This window comes from Lepus europaeus, chromosome 4 (genome assembly GCF_033115175.1).
Source record: "Lepus europaeus isolate LE1 chromosome 4, mLepTim1.pri, whole genome shotgun sequence".
NCBI lineage: Eukaryota > Metazoa > Chordata > Mammalia > Lagomorpha > Leporidae > Lepus > Lepus europaeus.
This window is the reverse complement of record NC_084830.1, coordinates 18,203,634-18,222,169: the sequence shown is the minus strand read 5'-3', so window position 1 is coordinate 18,222,169 and position 18,536 is coordinate 18,203,634. Positions and strand designations below refer to the sequence as shown.

The following is an 18,536-nucleotide window of genomic DNA, read 5'->3' as shown; positions in this document are numbered from 1 at the left end:
GGGCATCTTTACTGGGAGAGAGGCCAGGTTAGATAGCTTCAGGATGGCTTAATTACAGGGTTGCAAGTTTCAGCCTCCAGCCCTGACCCTTCAGGGTGGAGAGAAGGGCTGGAGACCGAATTCAATCCCCACTGGCAAAGGATCTCTTGCATCATTGCCTGCGCAGTGTTACAGGCACAAAAACTCTTCCTCACCAAGCTTCCCTGAGCATCCTGGGGGGTGAATCTAGGCTGTGTGGGGCGGGTGGTGTGGCTGGGGAGGACGTGGAAGCTCTGCACCCACCCTCCACCCACCTTGCTATTCTATCCATCTCTCCCCCTGAGCTGCTCATGCACAAGAAACCTGCAATCCTAAGTGGAGTGCTTTCCTGTAAGTTGTTCTAGGGAATCACCAAATCGGGGTTGGGGGTGGGGTCATAGGAAATCCTATTTTGAAGTTCAGGGGGCCTGGGAGCCCCATGTAGCTCACGACTGAAGCTGGAGCAGGCTCACGAAACTGAGTCCTCACCCTGCAGCATCGGCACTAACTGGAAGTTAGGGTCAGACAGGAATCGAATGGCAGAACACCCAGCTGGTGTCGGAGAACCGATCTGAGAACATTAGTGCCTTTGCCGGCCTGGCAGAGATGAACTTGGCCTCCATAGCAGCGAGCAGAGTCTACACAGAGGAGGTCCCTCTCACCTGCCGCCTCAATGAATGTCTGAACGTATGGACTAGTGAATGAAGGCTGGCATCGGCAGTAGCCAATCAGAATGCTGACAAATGAGTCAAAGATCGGCACCTGATGTGGATTAATTAGCCCCGCTAAACCACGGATGCTTGTGGTTTTACCAGGAGAGAAGCAGAGACCGCCAGGTTGCCCTGTCGGTCGGTCACACCCAGCACCAGTCATTCACTGTTCTCTGGGGTGAGAAACACCATGGCATGCAAGGAATCAGTGTTCCACGCCAGTCGTCCTTTTAATTCTGTTTCGTTTTGGTTTTGGTCAAAATCAACACTGAGAAAACTTGGGTCCTGCGGTGCCCGCCCTCCGTGGTAAACACCTCTCCCCTGGCCCCCGAATGTGGCCACTGGGAAGCCAGGTGGCCAGCACTCAGACAACAGGCATGCTGGGTCCATTCGCTGCAGTTCCTGAGACCAGCGGTGCCGGCAAGGCACGCAGCAAGCCCTGTCCCAGGGACCACCTCTGCCCCGGAGGAGAGGTCAGAGTTCCGGGCTCGTGCGGGGTCTGTAGGTTTCTGCCTAGGATCCACAGCTGGCAAGTAAAGCTAAGGAAGACACCAGCCTCTGAGGACTGCGAACTTCCGTCTGGAACACAAGAGCCCTGTGCAGGAGACCTGGGGCTTAAACCACTTGGGGCACGGAGAGCTTCCAGACTGTCACAGCAGGTCAAAAACTCCCCCACTGGTGCTTGCCGCTCCCTGTTCTGTACTTACCCAGCAGCCCTTGCAGCCCCAAAGGATGCACCTGCTCCCTGCCCTGCCTCTGGGGACAAGGGCTCCTAGGACTATCCCTCTCCAAAAACCACAGAGCGGATGGTTGGAGGAGTCTTCCTGAGAGCAGCCTCTGCTCCTTGTGGTCCTGTGGGTGTCACACGCTGGGTGTGGCCAGGGAATGCTCATGGTGGAAAAGATTCAACATCGAGCAGACTTTCCCCAAGGAAGGAAGGAGGGGTAGCAGTGCTGTGGTATCAATGCCAGCTGCCCCATCAGGGAGTCAGTTCGTGTCCCCAGTGCTCCACTTTTGATCCAGCTCCCTGGTAAGGTGCCTCGGAAGGCAGTGGAGGATGGCCCAAGTGCCTGAGCACCTGCCACCCATGTGGGAGACCTGGGTGGAGTTCCAGATTCCTGGCTTCGGCCTGGCCCAGCCTTGGCCATTGTGGCCATCTGGGGAGTGAAGCAGCAGATGGAAGAGCTCCCCGCCACCCACTGTCACTCTGTCTTTCAAATAACTACACAAATCTTCACTTGTTACAATTTTTAAAGATTTATTTGAAAGTCAGAGTGACAGAGACAGGGAGAGGGAGAGGGAGAGGGAGAGGGAGAGAGGGAGAGAGGGAGAGAGGGAGAGAGAGAGAGAGAGAGAGAGAGAGAAATCTTCCATCTACTGGTTCACTCTCTAAATGGCCCCAAAAGCCAGAGCTGGGCCAGGCCTAAGTCACATGCAGGAGCTACATTGTGGTCTTCCGTGTGGGTGGCAGGGGCCCAAATATTTGCATCTTCTGCTGCTTTTCCCAGGCCTTTAGCAGACAGTTGGATAGGAAGTAGAGCAGCCAGGGCTTGAACCAGTGCCCATATGGGAGGGATACCAGTGTTGCAGGCAGCAGATTTACCTACTGGGCTACAACGCTGGTCCCAGTACATAAATCTTAAGAGGCCCAGGGCCAGAACCACTGGGAAGCAGGCGAGGTGGGCGGTGCTAGGCGGAGTGGTGGGGTGTCACCACAGTTCTCAGATGAGTGTGGTCCCCCCTTGGAAGGCTGACGCCAGGGCATCACCCCCACTCCGCCCCCAGGGCGCCCCTCTGTGCTGGGCTACCTTTCACGGCTATTTCTAAATAATGATGGCATTTGACCTGTCTTGGTGTGTGCTGTCCCCTGTGCCCCGAACACCACCTCCCTGTACACCAGCCGACCTTGCCCTCACTCTCAGGAGCCCCCCCAAGCTCAGCGAGGGCCCTTCCTTGCCGTCCTGCTCCACCGTGCACTCCATGCATCACAGAGCTGAGCACACCAGAGCGAAGCAGCTGCCAAGGCCAAGTTCCTCGAAGGCGCATCAATTCTCCTCCCAGGCTCCACGCTTACCCTGGGCAGTGAATCCCTGCCCCTGGCCCCAGGCAGGCAGGGACCGGGGTTCAGGGTAAATCATTCTAACTTGCTCAGGGGAGGAAAAGGAGCGTACTTCAAGAAGTTTATGAAAAAGTGGAATTTCAAGAAGTGCTGATGTTGAAGAAAAAAATATTTTGAAATCCATGCATATATTTTCCAAGAACTTTCTGAAAACCCCTGGTGTGTATGCACACATACATGTGTGTGTATGTGTATTTTTTCTTACTGAACCAAAATATTTTAACTCTCATAAAACTTTGTTGAGATATAGATTTCCAAGTTTAAAAATGATTTAAAGCTTATTACAATATTAAAATATTAGTGAGGGCGTCAAACCATTCGGCTCTCCTTCTGCCTCTACACCTGCATTCACTGCCACGGACATTCAAGGGAACTTCAAAACATTTGTGGAAACAGAACTAAAAGAGCCAGGCATAGAGGTTCTTCAAAAAGCGCACGGAAATGTGGAGTAGTGAAAAATTATGCATGGTTTCGATTTTTTTTTTTTTTTTTGCACCCAAATACACTTACCTTTGAATTCTTTTTTCCCTAAACTTTTGGAGGTCCCCTCTTGTCACTGGGACTTGGCGCTACACACTTGGCGCTACAGTCCTGGTGAGTGAGAAGGTTAAAAGGGGCTACAGTGATTCCTCTTGGGTGAAAGGGAGCAGACTCTCTGGAAGTTCCAAGGCCCAGAGTATGTGGTTTCTTCATGGGTTCCAAACCTACCTCCCCTCATCTTAAACCAAGCGAGTGCTCTGTCTACTCCACTGGCTGACTTGTGCCAAGCTCTCAGCAAAGGCTCTCATTGAGCTCAAGGATCAAGAGACCCTTCTAAGAGAGCCGTATCTGAATGATTCCATCCCTATGAAACGTCCAGAGTAGGCAAATCCGGAGACAGACAGCAGATGGGGGGCCGCCAGGGGCCAGCGGCTGGGGAATACCTGCTGCACGGGCATGGGCTGTCTTTGTAGGGCGATGAAGACGTGGTCAAGTGAGACAAGGGTGATGGCCGCGTAATGCTGTGAACGCACCAACAGCCACGGACACACACAGCTCCCATTAAAATGATCCATGCTCTTATGTGACTTTTATTGCAATAAGCAAAAAGTGCCTACGTGTTATCTTCCTTCCAAAAGTTTGCTAAAAACGTTCCAAGTCACAGTGTTGGGAGCTGGAAAGCATCACTGTTTTTAAGGCAGGGGGACAAGCGGGCCACCATCACCATGAGGGGACAAGAGGTCGGCCCGTATGCCCTGAGACCGTGAGCTCACCTGACCCCACCCCGACAAAGGAGGCCTGTGTGGACTGAATCGGATTCAGAAACCTCTCTGGAGCCGTTCAGTAGACCCCACAGAGAAGAGCTGGGCACACTCAAGCAAGATAAACCACGCGGACACCTCACAGGCAGGCCTTCCCCGGACACAGCGACAGCAGCAAGACCGCGAAGCCACGTGAAGCCGAGGAGCGCGATCACTCAACACTCGCTCAGGAAGAATCATCTGAGGACTGGAGATCGGACACTTTCGGAAGGAAACGTTTCACAAACTCTGCTGAAATAAGAAATACTTCCGATTTTTTTTTAAAGGAATTACCGATTATGGAAAGAACGATATGATCACGGGTGGACACGGTTAAAGCTATTTTGCAAGCTTAAAGATGACCAAATCTGATTTGGGTATTATTTTGAGGCATTATGTAGACTACACCTTGATATTACTTCTGTGGTATAAGAACACACATACATACAGGAATGCACTCATATCTATGTATGTAGTGATTTCCTGCACAAGGAGGGCTTTGATCACTCTATTTCTCTTTCCCATGAGTCTAAGACTGAATTACGATGACCCAAAGGCTCATAGAATGTTGTGTTCACACTTCCAATGGCCAAACATCCAAGAAGGGCAATGATTAAAACACACACACATACAATTTGTTTTAAAGGGATGCAAAATTAAACAGGCACAAGTAAGTGATTGATCTGAGCTCGTAGGAAAACCTGGGCAGCCAGCAAGGGGTCGGACAACCACGGAAAGCCCACGCAGGCCCACACCGTGACCAGCCACCAGAGACTCAGCACGAAGACTTACCGAGAGCATCCACTGGCAGGGGCGCACGGTGAGAAAGGCAGGATACACAATTGACACAAAAAGGAAAACAGTCATGTCAAGCTGGTATTCGGGCAGTGGCAGTCCTATCTTCCCTTCACGGGTTAAGCGGTCCGTGGCTTGCCACCAAACTGTACGTGAAGGCCAATGTATCCACATCACCGAGAGCGGGCCTCCAAGGTCCACTCTCCAACCTTCCTAACGGTCTTTCCTTCTTACCTAAGCAGGCCTCTCCTACACAGCAGTCATCCACCCTCAGAGAATAGGGCAAGGATTTGTAAACGGAGGCAAAGACTAAACACACAGAGGAGACCAACTCAGACGCTGTAGCAAGCAAGCTGTTAAAGTGATTTATCCTAACTCGGAAAATATCTAGGGAAAAGGCACAAGGAGGAAAACAATGTAAAAAGTCCTCCATGTCTGGGTCTGTCCTATGTCTGGGTTGCGGGAACTCCAACTCCCAACATCCGCTGAGCAGCAGGAGGGGGCGTAGGAGACACCGTCAGGACCCACATAATTTCCACAGCTTCCCGCTGCCTTTGCCCTCCCAACCAGGTGACAGGGCTGCCGTAGCCCTGCGCCCTCGCCCCTGCGCTGGACCAGACTCCTCTCAAGGCAGGGACCATGTCACCTCCCTGCCTCAGGTGTATTCCTAAGAGGCATCTAATAAGCCTGTCTCTAAGAAAAATACATACATGCACCCACTGCAGGAACATATCCCAGACTGCTTTCAAATGATGTTCAGATATAACGTTAAGGACAGATAAAACATTTACAGTTGTTCCTTAGGGAAATATTTCAATATCTACAGACGACAAACGAACCCCTCTGTTACAAAAGAAGAGTCCAATGAAGACTGTGGCACAGGTGCTGTGTGCAGAGGGAGAAGTCCGGTAAATGAGCCACTCGCAAAAATCACCTCCCATCAAGGACAGTGCCAAAACCACGCCTACAGGTGCAAAGGCACCAGAGATTTGCAGAGAGACAGAAGAAGCTTGTAGATCCAGCACCACAGTGTTTGTAAAAGGCCTGGCAGGAAACTGCTGCTTGGGAGTCTCCCACAGATGTGGGAAGAAGGAAGTGCTTATTTGGCTGAAAAATAACTCATTGAAAGCCTCCGTTCAACCTAAAACCTGATGTAAGGGCTGTCGGCACCTGTGAATGAGTGCATGAGCCAAGAGGCCCAGAACCACCACGGGAAGGAGATCCAGCAGATGACTTAGGAGTTTTCTAGCATCATGGAAAACTTCAGCTAACCAGACCCCTAAACACCGGAAAGCCTCAAGTAACCAGATTTCTCCCAGGCCCTAAGCTGTGGCACTGTCATTCCACTCTCAGGTGGGAGAGCTCTCTACAACAAGAGTCAGATTGGTGGCTCTGGTATCTCCTAGAAGGCTACATTCACCCCAGAAATAGGCAAATACGAGCCCTTGATCAGAAAATGCACTTAGACATTTTGGAAAGAAATTATTTTATAAAAGAAATACACAGTATTTTCTGGTTCTACCTTGAAGTAAGGAGAAAAATCACCCACCACATTCTAAGTTCCTGATCTGACCGCTCTTGTAGACATTAGCACACCATCTAGAAAGCACGTGGAGGGGTTGGCGTCAAGGTGCAGTGAATTAAGCCTTGACACTGGCATCCCATTTGAATCCTAGCTGCTCCACTTCATATCCAGCTCCCTGCTGACACACCTGGGAAAGTAGCAGAAGATGGCTCAAGTACTTGGGATCTTGCCACTCAACTGGGAGACCCGGATGGAGCTCCAGGCCTATGGACTGGCTATTTGGGGAGTGAACCAGTAGACAGAAGATATCTCTGACTCTGTCATTCTCTTTGTCATTCTGCCTTTCAAATAAATAGTTCTTGAAAAAGAAAAGGGGTGGGGACTTCATGATGGAGGCTGCTGGGTCTGTGGCTATGGCTATGGCTAGTAGTCACTTTAGGACTTCATCCCCCAGGCTTCAGCCCAAACATCTCAAAAAACCTTACAATCCAGGCCAGCACTGTGGCTTAATAGGCTAATCCTCTGCCTTGCAGTGCCGGCACACCGGGTTCTAGTCCCGGTTGGGGTGCCGGATTCTATCCCGGTTGCCCCTCTTCCAGGCCAGCTCCCTGCTATGGCCCGGGAGTGCAGTGGAGGATGGCCCAAGTCCCTGGGCCCTGCACCCGCATGGGAGACCAGGAGAAGCACCTGGTTCCTGGCTTCGGATCAGCGAGATGCGCTGGCCGCAGCGGCCATTGGAAGGTGAACCAACGGCAAAAAGGAAGACCTTTCTCTCTGTCTCTCTATCCACTCTGCCTGTCAAAAAACAAAACAAAACAAAACAAAACAAAAAAAAACAACAAAACAAACAAACAAAAAACCTCACAATCCAATGCCAATGACTCCCAAGTCCCAGGGCCACAGTTGGCATCTCTTCCCATTGCATCCCCAATCCTTGTCCCTGGCACCTTGATGGGAGCTCATTATCTCCTGGCAGCCTGTGCCAGTGCTGAGCAGGCTCCATTGCCAGACACTTCTTTTATGGCACACTGCAATCAACCTATCAGGCTTCACTCAGAAGTCCACATTCTGCTAACTGGACGGTGCCGCTGACTTTAGAAAGCGAGCTCTACAAGAGCTCAGGGGAAAGAGCTGCCATTGCCTTTCCACCCCTAATCCTGTTCCAAGCCCAGGCATCTCCCGGGACCACTTCCCCAGACCCTGCTGTCTCCCAGCAGCCAATCTGCCAGCGAGGGGGAGTTCAGCTCCCAGTTTTGCCCAGTGCGCTTCCCGGATTTGCTGCAGTATGGTAGCAATCGTATTCATAAACCTTTATCTCTAGATTCACTAACATGGCCTAGTACTTGTCAAACAGGTACTCCCAGCTGTCCTAATTAGACAGAATGCAAATCTGAGAAGCACCTGGCCAGAAAACTACACCCAAAACAAAGTCCGGGAACCAATCGGGATGGAAACCCTTGTGGTGGGCCAAAGTTCTTATCTTGCAATTTTTTTTTAAGCTTTGTGAGAATTGGCAGGCGGGGCAGCAGGGCCATTTTTTAGAAATGTCAAAGATTAAAACCTGTCCTGGGGCTGGCATTGTGGTGCAGCAGGTTAAGCCGCCACCTGGGACGCCAGCCTCCCATATTGGAGCACTGGGGCCAGTTCTGGCTGCTCTGCGTCTGATCCAGCTTCCTGCTAATGCACCTGGGAAGGCAGTGGAAGATGGCCCAAGTGCTTGAGCCCCTGCCCCTCATGTAGGAGACCAGGATGGAGCGCAAGGCTCCTGGCTTTGGCCCAGGCCTGGCTGTTGCCAGATGAACCATTAGAAGGAAGATCTTTCTTACTGTGTCTGTCAGTCTCTCTCTCCCTCCATCCCCTTCTCTCTCTGCTGCTGCTGCTCTTTCAAATAAATGAATAAATCTTTGAAAAAAAAATACTTAGATAACTTTGTCCTGCCACCTTCTCCCTACCACTCTCCACCATTCTCTCTCCAAATGTATTTTCTTTCAATTCCAAATACTAGCAGCCTGTTTAGGAAAGGGAGAATCTGGCTTGGGGGGAGGGAAATCTCTCTCTAAAAAGGATGTTGTTCCCAATTCATGCTACACATCACCCCCAGAGCATCCTGGCCAGAGGCCCACCTTATCCATCATGATGCAACAGAGTAGCAACTTGGTAGCAAGAAGGACAGTCTGGATAAAGGTCACTTTCACTGAAGGTCAAAGTCCCTACATCTGAGGTCACAGTAAAATGTAACATTCCTGCCAATTGGATGTGACCAGATGCTTCTCTTCCAACTCCCAGCCCACTGTAGAGGATACGACAATGTATCAATGCATTGACCCACAGGGGATGACAACGAGGTGGGTAGGCCCAGGGGCATCCTGCAACCCTCCTCAGTTGGTGCCTCACCAAGCTCCACCTGGTGAGTCTGGCTCCCACTGCAGCCCTTTCCAACACTCTCACATGGTTTAGTGAAGGGTTGTGGAGACTATAGGCTGTGATCGCAGGAGGAGCAAATGGCATGACTTCCGGAATTATCACTGCCGAATATCTGCACGGAGGCTTTGCTGCACGGCCCCAAAGCATCCAGGAAAGTTAGAGGTTTCATTCCCAAGCACGTTGGGCGCGGAGACCGTCAGAGTTTGAGGACAAGGGTAGGAGGAGGAGTAGGCCGAGTGCTACTTTGGAAGGCCTCTGAGCTCCTACGTATTCTGCACTTGGCAAACCCTGATCCAGATCAATTCTCTGGCTCCCATCTGCTCTCCAGGGCCACCACACCCACAGAAGTCTATGAACTCAACGCTGCCTGCTTCAAAGACAAATCAAGCCACCTGCTCACTCTTTCTCAAGGGTCAATGTCAGGGGCAGGATTCTAGGAGTTACCTTTTTTCGCTTTCTTCTGCAGTTTCAGCGTATCTGAGGACTTCTTTTTTATCTCTTGGCGAGCTTTTTTATATTCTAAGAGAAAGCAGAATATTGAATAATTTTACCAGTGTGTTCAACGGAAAGTATTTTAGGGGTAGACATTATCACAGAAAGCATCAACTAGGACATGCAGTAAACAGCTTTATCGGAATATGATATGCCCGAAAAAATCTCACAAGGACATTTCACCCACAAACGGGCTATTAAAAGGAAAAACAACAAAATGTGCTATGTTCTTCCCCTACGGTGCCAGCTTTGAGGGAAGACGGCATTTGGGAGTGCTTTCATCCAAAGGAAACAAGTCACAATTTCTCAGCTCAAGTGTCGGGAAAGATTTCCAGTGTTATCTAACTTTTCCAAGGTCCAAATCCATAGCACTTTGATTTAAGGGGGAAAAAAGATGAGCCCCAGGTGGAGAAGATCTGGCTGGGCTGAGTTCCTCAGACTATGGCTGCAGAAAGCATAGTACATGGGAGAAAACCGGGCAACCCAGCAGCCTCACTTTTACCATGAACCCTGTGGCAGACGCTGGGGACACGGAGGAGGGGAGGCCCATGTGTACACACACACACACACACATGCTGACCACTTCCTCCGTCCCCACCAGCCCACTCCCAGAATTCCCCATCTCGGTTGCTGGTGTTGTCACCTCTGACACCTCTTGGCTGTCCTCATAGCTCAGTAACTGCCAGCCCGAACCAGTTCCCCTGTAGCCATCCCTGAGGTCTCCCTCCCACCATCCCCGAGCCCATGTACAGGCTCCGGCAAGGCCCTGTGGGCTCACCCTTTCTCTGTCCAGATCACGGCCTGCTTTCTCTTCACACCCCTCCCTGCACGTTGTGGGATCCTCGGATCCACCTTTCCCTCTGCGTCCTCACCCGCTGTACCCCCACGCTTAGGCTCCATGCAGACGGAGTCCCCAGAGCCGAGCACAGGGCCAGACACACAGGGTCCTGGGCACATTAGTTGAAGGCACAACCAACCCCAGGCTCCACTGTTTTCCCAAGTGCAGTTCTGTTCACGCCACTTCCCTGCTGAAAATCGGGAGCCGGATCCCAGCCTCCAGGTCCTCTCCAGTCCCTAGACGCCTCCCATTGACCCACGGCGCTCTGTGGACAGTCTGAGGTCTGCTGATGGTGCTCTCTGCTCTGCCCTGCCATGGCCTCCTCTCTGGCTGGGCCTCTCCCCACTGCTCCTGATGAAATCATGTCCATCAGGCAGGATCCCCCGGCTTTCTGATGCCCCCACTGGGGACCCCGCTCCCTGCAGCGCTCTGTGTCTCCTCTCCCTGCGCTGCAGCACTCTTCTCCCCTGCCTAAAGCTCCCCAAAGACGGAGCAATGTCGTGTCTCCTCCGAGCACCCTGAGGTGCTGGCTAACAGAGTGGGTCACATGTGGCTACTGCTCGGTACCTGCTTGCCTGAGTTAGAGACCCTGTACCCACGACCGCTCGCCTAGAGAGGCTTCACCCAGCAGGTGCACAGGGCTTAACACTGGGTCTGGAAGTGAACTTGAAAGAAAACACTGACAATGGATTCTCTGTGCGCCCCTGGGGTGGGGGGGAGGGGCCGACATCCCCAAAAATCAAGGGCCTTTGCTGTACTGGATGAGCAGAGCTCTTTCCAAGTCCTGCTGCCTTCTCCCTACAGGCTCAGCTCACTTTACTTATAAAGAGCTTCACACGTCCAATTTTGATGGAAAAGCACCATCAACAGGGACATTTAATAAGGAAGTCACATAAGTAAAGCTAACCTTGCGAATGTCAACTAGCAACACTTTCACTGTCGGAAAATTTCATGCTTCTGTTTTCTTTTGCCTAATGCCAAGTACAGACAATAAGTTCAGTGAAGCTAAGACAACATGACCCATGACCTGCCTCTCTCCCCAACTTTGAGTGAAAGGAGAAAGAGGTTTTAGAATAGCACCAAATATAAGTGCAATGTCCCCGGTGGGCCAGAAATTAGATATTTAAAAAGAACGTTTAAAAAATACCTTTAAACAAAATACATGATTTAGGATGCCATTTTTTCTGTTAAAGATGAATATATCACTTAAAAAATTTGAAGTAGCGGGTATAAAAGAATTTATATTGACTTTTTTACATTACTTCTCGGCCTTTTAGCTAAGATCAAGTGTAGTATCTGTTATCAGTTTAATATTAACTTTTTTACACAACAGCTAAATAATTGGCTATTACACCCACATTTCCAAGTCTCACTGTCAACAAGCCATCTTCATGTCTTGTTCTTTCATCATAATGGTTTGCTGAAGTTCTGCCCAAGACTGATTTCCAATGACAATGAAGACTTGACTATGGGCGCCCACAGTCTATGATTAACAAATGTTAAAAATATGCACCAAAACCGGACATCCACTTGTTCCTTTTTCTGGCCCCGGGGTCTGCAGAGACATGGAACATGCAGGGGCTCAGCCGCAGGTGCAGGAGTGAGGCAGAGATGGATGATTTCAGGGAATATGCAACTTCCCAGCAGCTACCGACAGCTTCCGGGATGCGGCTGGACCAACCCCAGTTCCAGAACACTGTCTTTCTTGAAGCCTTTATTTCACTTTGCCCTGGAATAAGGTCACTGTGACACTGTTGGTAGACACCACACGCGTCTTTCTGTAGCTCTTACAATGTCTTGCATGTGAAAATACCAGCACGACCTGAACACGGGATGGGAACCCAGCAAGCAGCAGTCTCTCAGGCTTGTGCAAGGGGAACACAAAACGCTCCCACTGGATACAGCAGCCCTGTGATCTCCTCTGCTGGTGACCCCTGATCTCTTCTCATATCATCAGGGTCCCCCACAACTAACTACACCAGTTCACGGACAACACACAAGGAGAAGGGCCAGTTCCAAGTAGGCCACCCAGGGTGAGCTTATATCACTGGATGTGTGGTTATCAAAATGGGCTCAAGTACCTTCCGTGAGCACTTGGCATTTACACCTGCCATTACCACTCCCCTTGCACTCAAATGAACACAATTACCACGGCCAAGCAATCAGCTGCTTCATGCCACACACACACAGCTCTCAGTCCTGCAAAGAAGTTGCTTTGGGCTCCCCATCCCTCGACTCTGACAGGCCTACACGAGAAGCAGGGACACGACAGGCTGTTCCAGTGTCACCAATAAACCCAGCAGAGGCAGCAGCCAGCGGCATCCACAGCTCTTCTCGGAGTGCTACAAGGCGCCCGACATCAGCCCCTGTACCTTTTGCATGGTCTTTATCCAGCTGGTTGGCCACCTTCTTCCATTCTTCCATCTGTTCTTGAAGTGGGTTTATCAGACAATCAATTAAAGCACTTTCACCGAAAGAGAAAGAAAATGAGAAATTAAGCAGATACATTCCATTGTCAAGACGTACATTTGGTTGTCACAACAGACCTAAATCACAATTGCCCAAGCCAACAAAGGCAGCATAATAAGAGGATGTTCATATTGAACGCCCTTAGCCTTCTTCTCAGAACACTTTGCAATGAAATTAAGAAGTTATCAACGTGACTGGCTGGAGCGAGCCTGCTTCCCACGTCCCAGGATTTCCCAGCTATTGCATTCACAAGCCAAGGTGTGGGACCTCCGACCTCAACCCTCTGGCTGCACAGTAAGCAAAGACACTTGGCCTAATAGAGACCATGAGGCTCTGACACGCACCCAGAACTTTAAGTCATGAATACACTAATTGTTTGGAGCCCGCAGAAAGGGAAGGATGAAGAGACCAGAATGTTCTCCGGCTGCACTGTCCGCTTCTGGGTTGGCGAGGGGTGAAGGCCCCTCTGGGCGCAGCCCCCAGTTGGTGCAGCCTCCCTGTAGGGGCTGTGTGACCCTGCTGGAATGCTGCTGATCACCTTGGAAGCGAGGTCCACTTCCATCCAAACACTGGCGACTGCAAGTCCCCAGCCAGCCACTGCCATTTCTCCCCACCCTGAAGGCCTGGAAGCCAGGCCCGAAGCTGGCGGTGTGAAAGGCTCTGTGACCACCACTGCCCCCTCAGTGGGTCTGGGGGAAGCACACAGGCCTGGGGGACAGCACAGCCTGCATCTCACTCTGGGAACTCCTGCAGGGTGGAGGGGGCCCAGGAGTCCCAGCGGGATGTGCCAGCTGCTCAACTGACCAAGGCAGAGACCCACACAAGGAGTACAGGGTGACCAGAGGGGAGTGGCAGGCCCCCTGAGGGCAGGGACCTGGCTGTCCCACTAGAGCCCACAGCAGCTTCCAGCACCCAGCAGGTGCCCAACAAGAGCAGAGACAGACGGGCCGTGGGGAGGCAGGTGCTGGCCCGCACGGGGTATGTCCTGTGCACTGACTGCTTCCATCACAGGGCATCGGGGATGGGGTGCACAGGCTCTCACCTGGAGAACTGCCGCAGCTTGGCTTCTATGCTCCTGTGCCGCATGCACATCCTGGTGAGCGCGGAGCCGATCTCCCTGGTCCCACCTAAGAGAGCAACAGAGGCCACAGTGAGTGGCAGCAGCAAGCAGCGGTTCCTGAGGTTTCCAAAAACAAGCCCGATTTCAGCCGCTGTCAACCTAAGCCAGGGCCTGTCAAACATCTCATCGTGAACGTGCACTCACACAAATGCATACACACATGTACGGCGACATATCTATCACCAGAGCTAAGGTGACCTTTTTTTTTTGACAGGCAGAGTGGACAGTGAGAGAAGAGAGTCAGAGAGAAAGGTCTTCCTTTGCCGTGGGTTCACCCTCCAATGGCCACCGTGGCTGACGCGCTGCGGCCGGCGCACCGTGCTGATCCAAAGCCAGGAGCCAGGTGCTTCTCCTGGTCTCCCATGCAGGTGCAAGGCCCAAGCACTTGGGCCATCCTCCACTGCTCTCCCGGGCCATAGCAGAGAGCTGGCCTGGAAGAGGGGCAACCGGGATAGAATCCGGCGCCCCAACCGGGACTAGAACCCGGGGTGCCGGCGCCGTAAGGCAGAGGATTAGCCTGTTAAGCCACGGCGCCGGCCTAAGGTGACTCTTAACTGTGTGTCACACTAATAGTTTCTGTTTGGGGTGCTTTAGCAGTGCTGGCTGTGGTCTGGAAATCAACCCGACAATCCATGGATGAGTCTTTTTTTTTTTTTTTTTTTTAATTTTGACAAGTAGAGTTACAGACAGTGAGAGAGAGACAGAGAAAAAGGTCTTCCTTCCATTGGTTCACTCCCCAAATGGCCACTATGGCCGATGTGCTGTACCGATCCAAAGCCAGGAGCCAGGAGCTTCTTCCTGGTCTCCCATGCAGGTGCAGGGGCCCAAGCACTTGAGCCATCTTCTACTGCCTTTCCAGGCCACAGTAGAGAGCTGGACTGGAAGAGGAGCAACCGAGACTAGAACCTGGCGCCCATATGGGATGCCGGCACCACAGGCAGAGGATTAACCAAGTGAGCCACCGCGCCGGCCCAGGATGAGTCTTGACTTATACTCCTTGACTTATACTCCTTCTCATGGAACAGGGTCAAGAGGCGTCTGATAATTGGCAGAAAGCCATCACTCCTGCCCACCTTTTCTGGAAAAACAATCTTGTTGCCATGATTTGCAACAGCTAATTAGCTCAAGATACATGTTCCAGAACACAGGCTGTTCGGAGAAAAGCAAGGCTACAGCAAAATGAAACAGTGCGATTTCCAAGGGGCCAGGGGACACCAGGGAGAGACGGGTCTTAGAGCTCAGCAGATACATGGGGAAGTTGCGGCAGTTAGCTTTTTCTGAAATTCTCGTCATACTTTTCCCAGCAGGCACACCCTTCTCTGAGATGATTTCTTGCAAGTTCTTCTCTTCCTCCTCCTCCCCTAGAGATGATGCTTTTACCGGAGCGTGGGGTGGGGTGGGGAATGAGAAGCACAGATGGTCATGTGGCGTGGAACTCTGGAAGCACCACTATACAAACGAGGAAAACCCGGGTGCTTGTGAAACTGGGGGCACGCGGCAAACGAAGCCCGCTTTCTTACAGACGAGAGAAAACCTGGAGGAATGTCTGGCAGGTCTGACCAAGCCAGGGCACCAAAACACACTGCCTCTCAGGTTGTTCATATCTGTGAGCTCAGTCTTCCTGCGCTTGCCCTTCCAGAAATGCCAACTCGGTGTTTCGGTCCCACATGTTTTCCATTTTATTTGGCAAAACAGGTTTCTACAACCAGATAACACTAAGAGTGACAGATAGTACATATTAGTATTTCTTGATTTTATTTCTCTGTAAGCAAAGCAGTCTTAGGCAAAATGTTTCCATTCCCCAACAACAGGGTTTCTCAGTTTGAATACTATGGGGATATTCCCAGAAGCTCATGGGAAGCTGGAATTCAAAGATGAGTGCGTTTTGTTGCAAAAGGTCTTGAAATCTATGCAGTTTTTTCACAGTGCACACTTCCACGGACTTTTTGCACATGTGCACATACACACATTCAGTTCTGGACCAAACGACTGTTTGCTGTAGAGCTGTCCTGTGCATTGTGACATGCTTAGCTGCACCCTTGACCTCTACTCACTAAAGGCAGAAGCGGGGCTCCCTGCTCCACCCCGCTTCCGGAACTGACACCCCAAGATGTCTCCAAATATTAACCTGGCAGGCAAATCCCATCTGCCTGCTGAGAACAAAACCTGAGCAGCAACTAAATGTCACCCAAGGCAGGTTTTGTCCGTGACCAGACATCTTTTGAAAGCGTCCTGGCCGACGCCGTGGCTTAACAGGCTAATCCTCCACCTTGCGGCGCCAGCACACCGGGTTCTGGTCCCGGTCGGGGCGCCGGATTCTGTCCCGGTTGCCCCTCTTCCAGGCCAACTCTCTGCTATGGCCCGGGAGAGCAGTGGAGGATGGCCCAAGTGCTTGGGCCCTGCACCCGCATGGGAGACCAGGAGAAGCACCTGGCTCCTGGCTTTGGATCAGCGAGATGCGCCGGCCGCAGTGGCCATTGGAGGGTGAACCAACGGCAAAAAGGAAGACCTTTCTCTCTGTCTCTCTTTCTCACTATCCACTCTGCCTGTCAAAAAAAAAAAAAAAGCGTCCGTTACCCCCTGGCTCCTGCCCACAACAGGACCACCTCCCTGTTTCCAGCGGCAGTAGTTCACACTGCTGCACAGGGAGAGCCAGTAGGGGGCGCGATGCTCACATGCTCTCCCGGCACACTGGCCTCTCCCTGGGTTTTTATTGCTAAGTTTTTATTGCTTCTAAGCAAGGATGAGGAACGCTTTCTCCCTAGGGAAATATCTCCTATTTTTCCTGGGCCTTCATTTGATTAAAAGTTAATAACTTAGCCACCTAAGAAAATTGGCATGTTCTCTCGCTGCTGTTGGGAATGTAAACTAGTACTTTCCTGGAGGAAAATTTGGTAAGCATTTTGCAAGAGAAGTCTTATTACAAATATGCGTGCTCTGTGACTCAGCAACTCTAATCCTAGAAATTTAACCTGAGAAAATAATAATGGATGGAAGAAAATCCCTATTGGTGAGGGTAGTCCTAAAATACTGTTTTACAACAGTGAAAAACTGGAGGTAAAATCCCATGATAGAGATTTCGTTGAGTATATATACCAAGAACACTGTCATGCAGTGGAATAACACGCAGTCATATAAAATGCTGGCAAACCATGTTTAAAGAAAGACAAGGGGGTGGCGTTATGGCGCAGCGTGGTTAAAGCAACTGCCTGTGACACAGCATCCCATTTGAGAGTGCCAGTTCTAGTCCTGCCTGCTCTGCTTCCAATTCAGCTTCCTGCTAATTCACCTGAAAAGACAGCAGTAGATGGCCCAAATCCCTGGGCCCCTACCACCCACGTGGGAGACCCGGGTGGAATTCCAGGCTCCTGGCTTTGGCCTGGCCCAGCCTTGGCTTTTGTGGCCATTTGGGATGTGAGCCAGCAGATGGAAGATCTCTTTCTCTCTCTCCATTTCTCTCTGTCATTCTACCTTTCAAATAAATAATATAAAAAAAAAAAAAAGATAAGCCCTTGCTTGGAGCTCATGATATACCAGGTGTTGGCACAAGTTCCCTGCACACATGAACTCATCCAGGCCTCCCGATATGCCCAGCTGCGTTGGTACCATCATCCCCCCCATTCATACCTTAAGTAATCTGTCCACATTCCACCACTAGTAAGTAGAACTGGAACCCTGGCTGAATATCCAGCATCTATGCATTTGTCCACCCAGCTACAGGGCACTCATTACAGACCAAGAGCTGGGAAGGAGCAGCGACAAGCCTAGAGCAAACACCACACCCAACTCCCTTCTCTACACATCGTATGGGTGTTAGGGTTTACAGCTGGTTGACAAATGTTGGTTCACGAGCTTAGAGCTAACTGGTACCATGGGGATGTAGCCGTCCACCCTACTGACCTAGCACCAGTACTGAGAGCCCAGGGACGATGGGCAGCTCCATGGATCAGCCACGCCTCACTGGAGCTAAGAGGCTGGAGACATCACCTTGAAGGTCAGTTCCCCAGCTCCACGACTTCTGTTCCCTTCCCAGATCTTTTCCACAGATGGCATCCATCCCCAGGAAAGCCCAAAGCTCCCAGACACAGCTCAGCTACGTCATGACACGCGACACCACCGTGCCTCTGCAGGAAGCTCTACAGAGGAGAAAAAGAACCACAGAGAAAAACGCCCCAACAGCAGCGTCTTGGTGCCCCTGTGGCGAGGGCAGGAGGCAGAGGACATCCTGTGGATCCCAGGACTCTGCTGGAACTACTGCTGCTCCCTGGGACACAGGCACCTAAAAATAGGTCAAACCGTGGAAGTGCTTAATCATATCTGAGGTTCTCTCCAACCCTTGCTAGAACTTAAAAAAAAAAATCAGCAAGTTTGAACAGGAAGCTAGTCTTCAGAAGAAACTAGCTTTAGCCACCGACAGGAAAGACATCTGCGAGAGCTCTGGTGTGACAGAACATCCACGGAATCAAGTGGCTGGCTGAGGCACTCGGCCACATGTGAGTGAGGACAAGATCCTACCCATTTCTGAACTTGCAGCACCCGCAAAGTAATGCTGAATGAAGGAACCAACCGTTAGCATTTTGAGAGCTAATCACCACGCTGGTCCTATCCAAAGGCAAGAACAGGGTCTCGGTTTATCTTTTGTTTAATCCATAAATATGTATCTTCTGTGTATACTACAAAAGAGTTCAAATAAATATGAGATGCTTAGTCTTAGAAAAGGCCTATATGGATTCCAGGTCAGTCGGG

At 51.0% G+C, this 18,536-nt stretch overlaps 1 protein-coding gene and 1 pseudogene across 6 annotated transcripts in view; one reads left to right on the top strand and one right to left on the bottom strand.

Annotated features, from left to right (window-relative positions):
* The window catches only part of MTSS1 (MTSS I-BAR domain containing 1), a 171,348-nt gene that overhangs the window by 25,046 nt on the left and 127,766 nt on the right, over positions 1–18,536 (bottom strand). For 3 of the 6 annotated variants that reach the window (XM_062188005.1, XM_062188009.1, XM_062188007.1), the window contains exons 4-7: positions 13,713–13,797; positions 12,574–12,665; positions 9,316–9,390; positions 4,920–4,931 (exon numbers count right to left, since the gene is read on the bottom strand). In XM_062188005.1, the coding sequence (XP_062043989.1) occupies positions 4,920–4,931; positions 9,316–9,390; positions 12,574–12,665; positions 13,713–13,797 (264 nt within the window). The remainder of the gene's footprint in view (positions 1–4,919; positions 4,932–9,315; positions 9,391–12,573; positions 12,666–13,712; positions 13,798–18,536) is intronic. The other 3 variants (XM_062188006.1, XM_062188010.1, XM_062188008.1) reach the window with 1 other exon arrangement.
* Positions 11,459–11,560, top strand: LOC133759000 (U2 spliceosomal RNA; annotated as a pseudogene).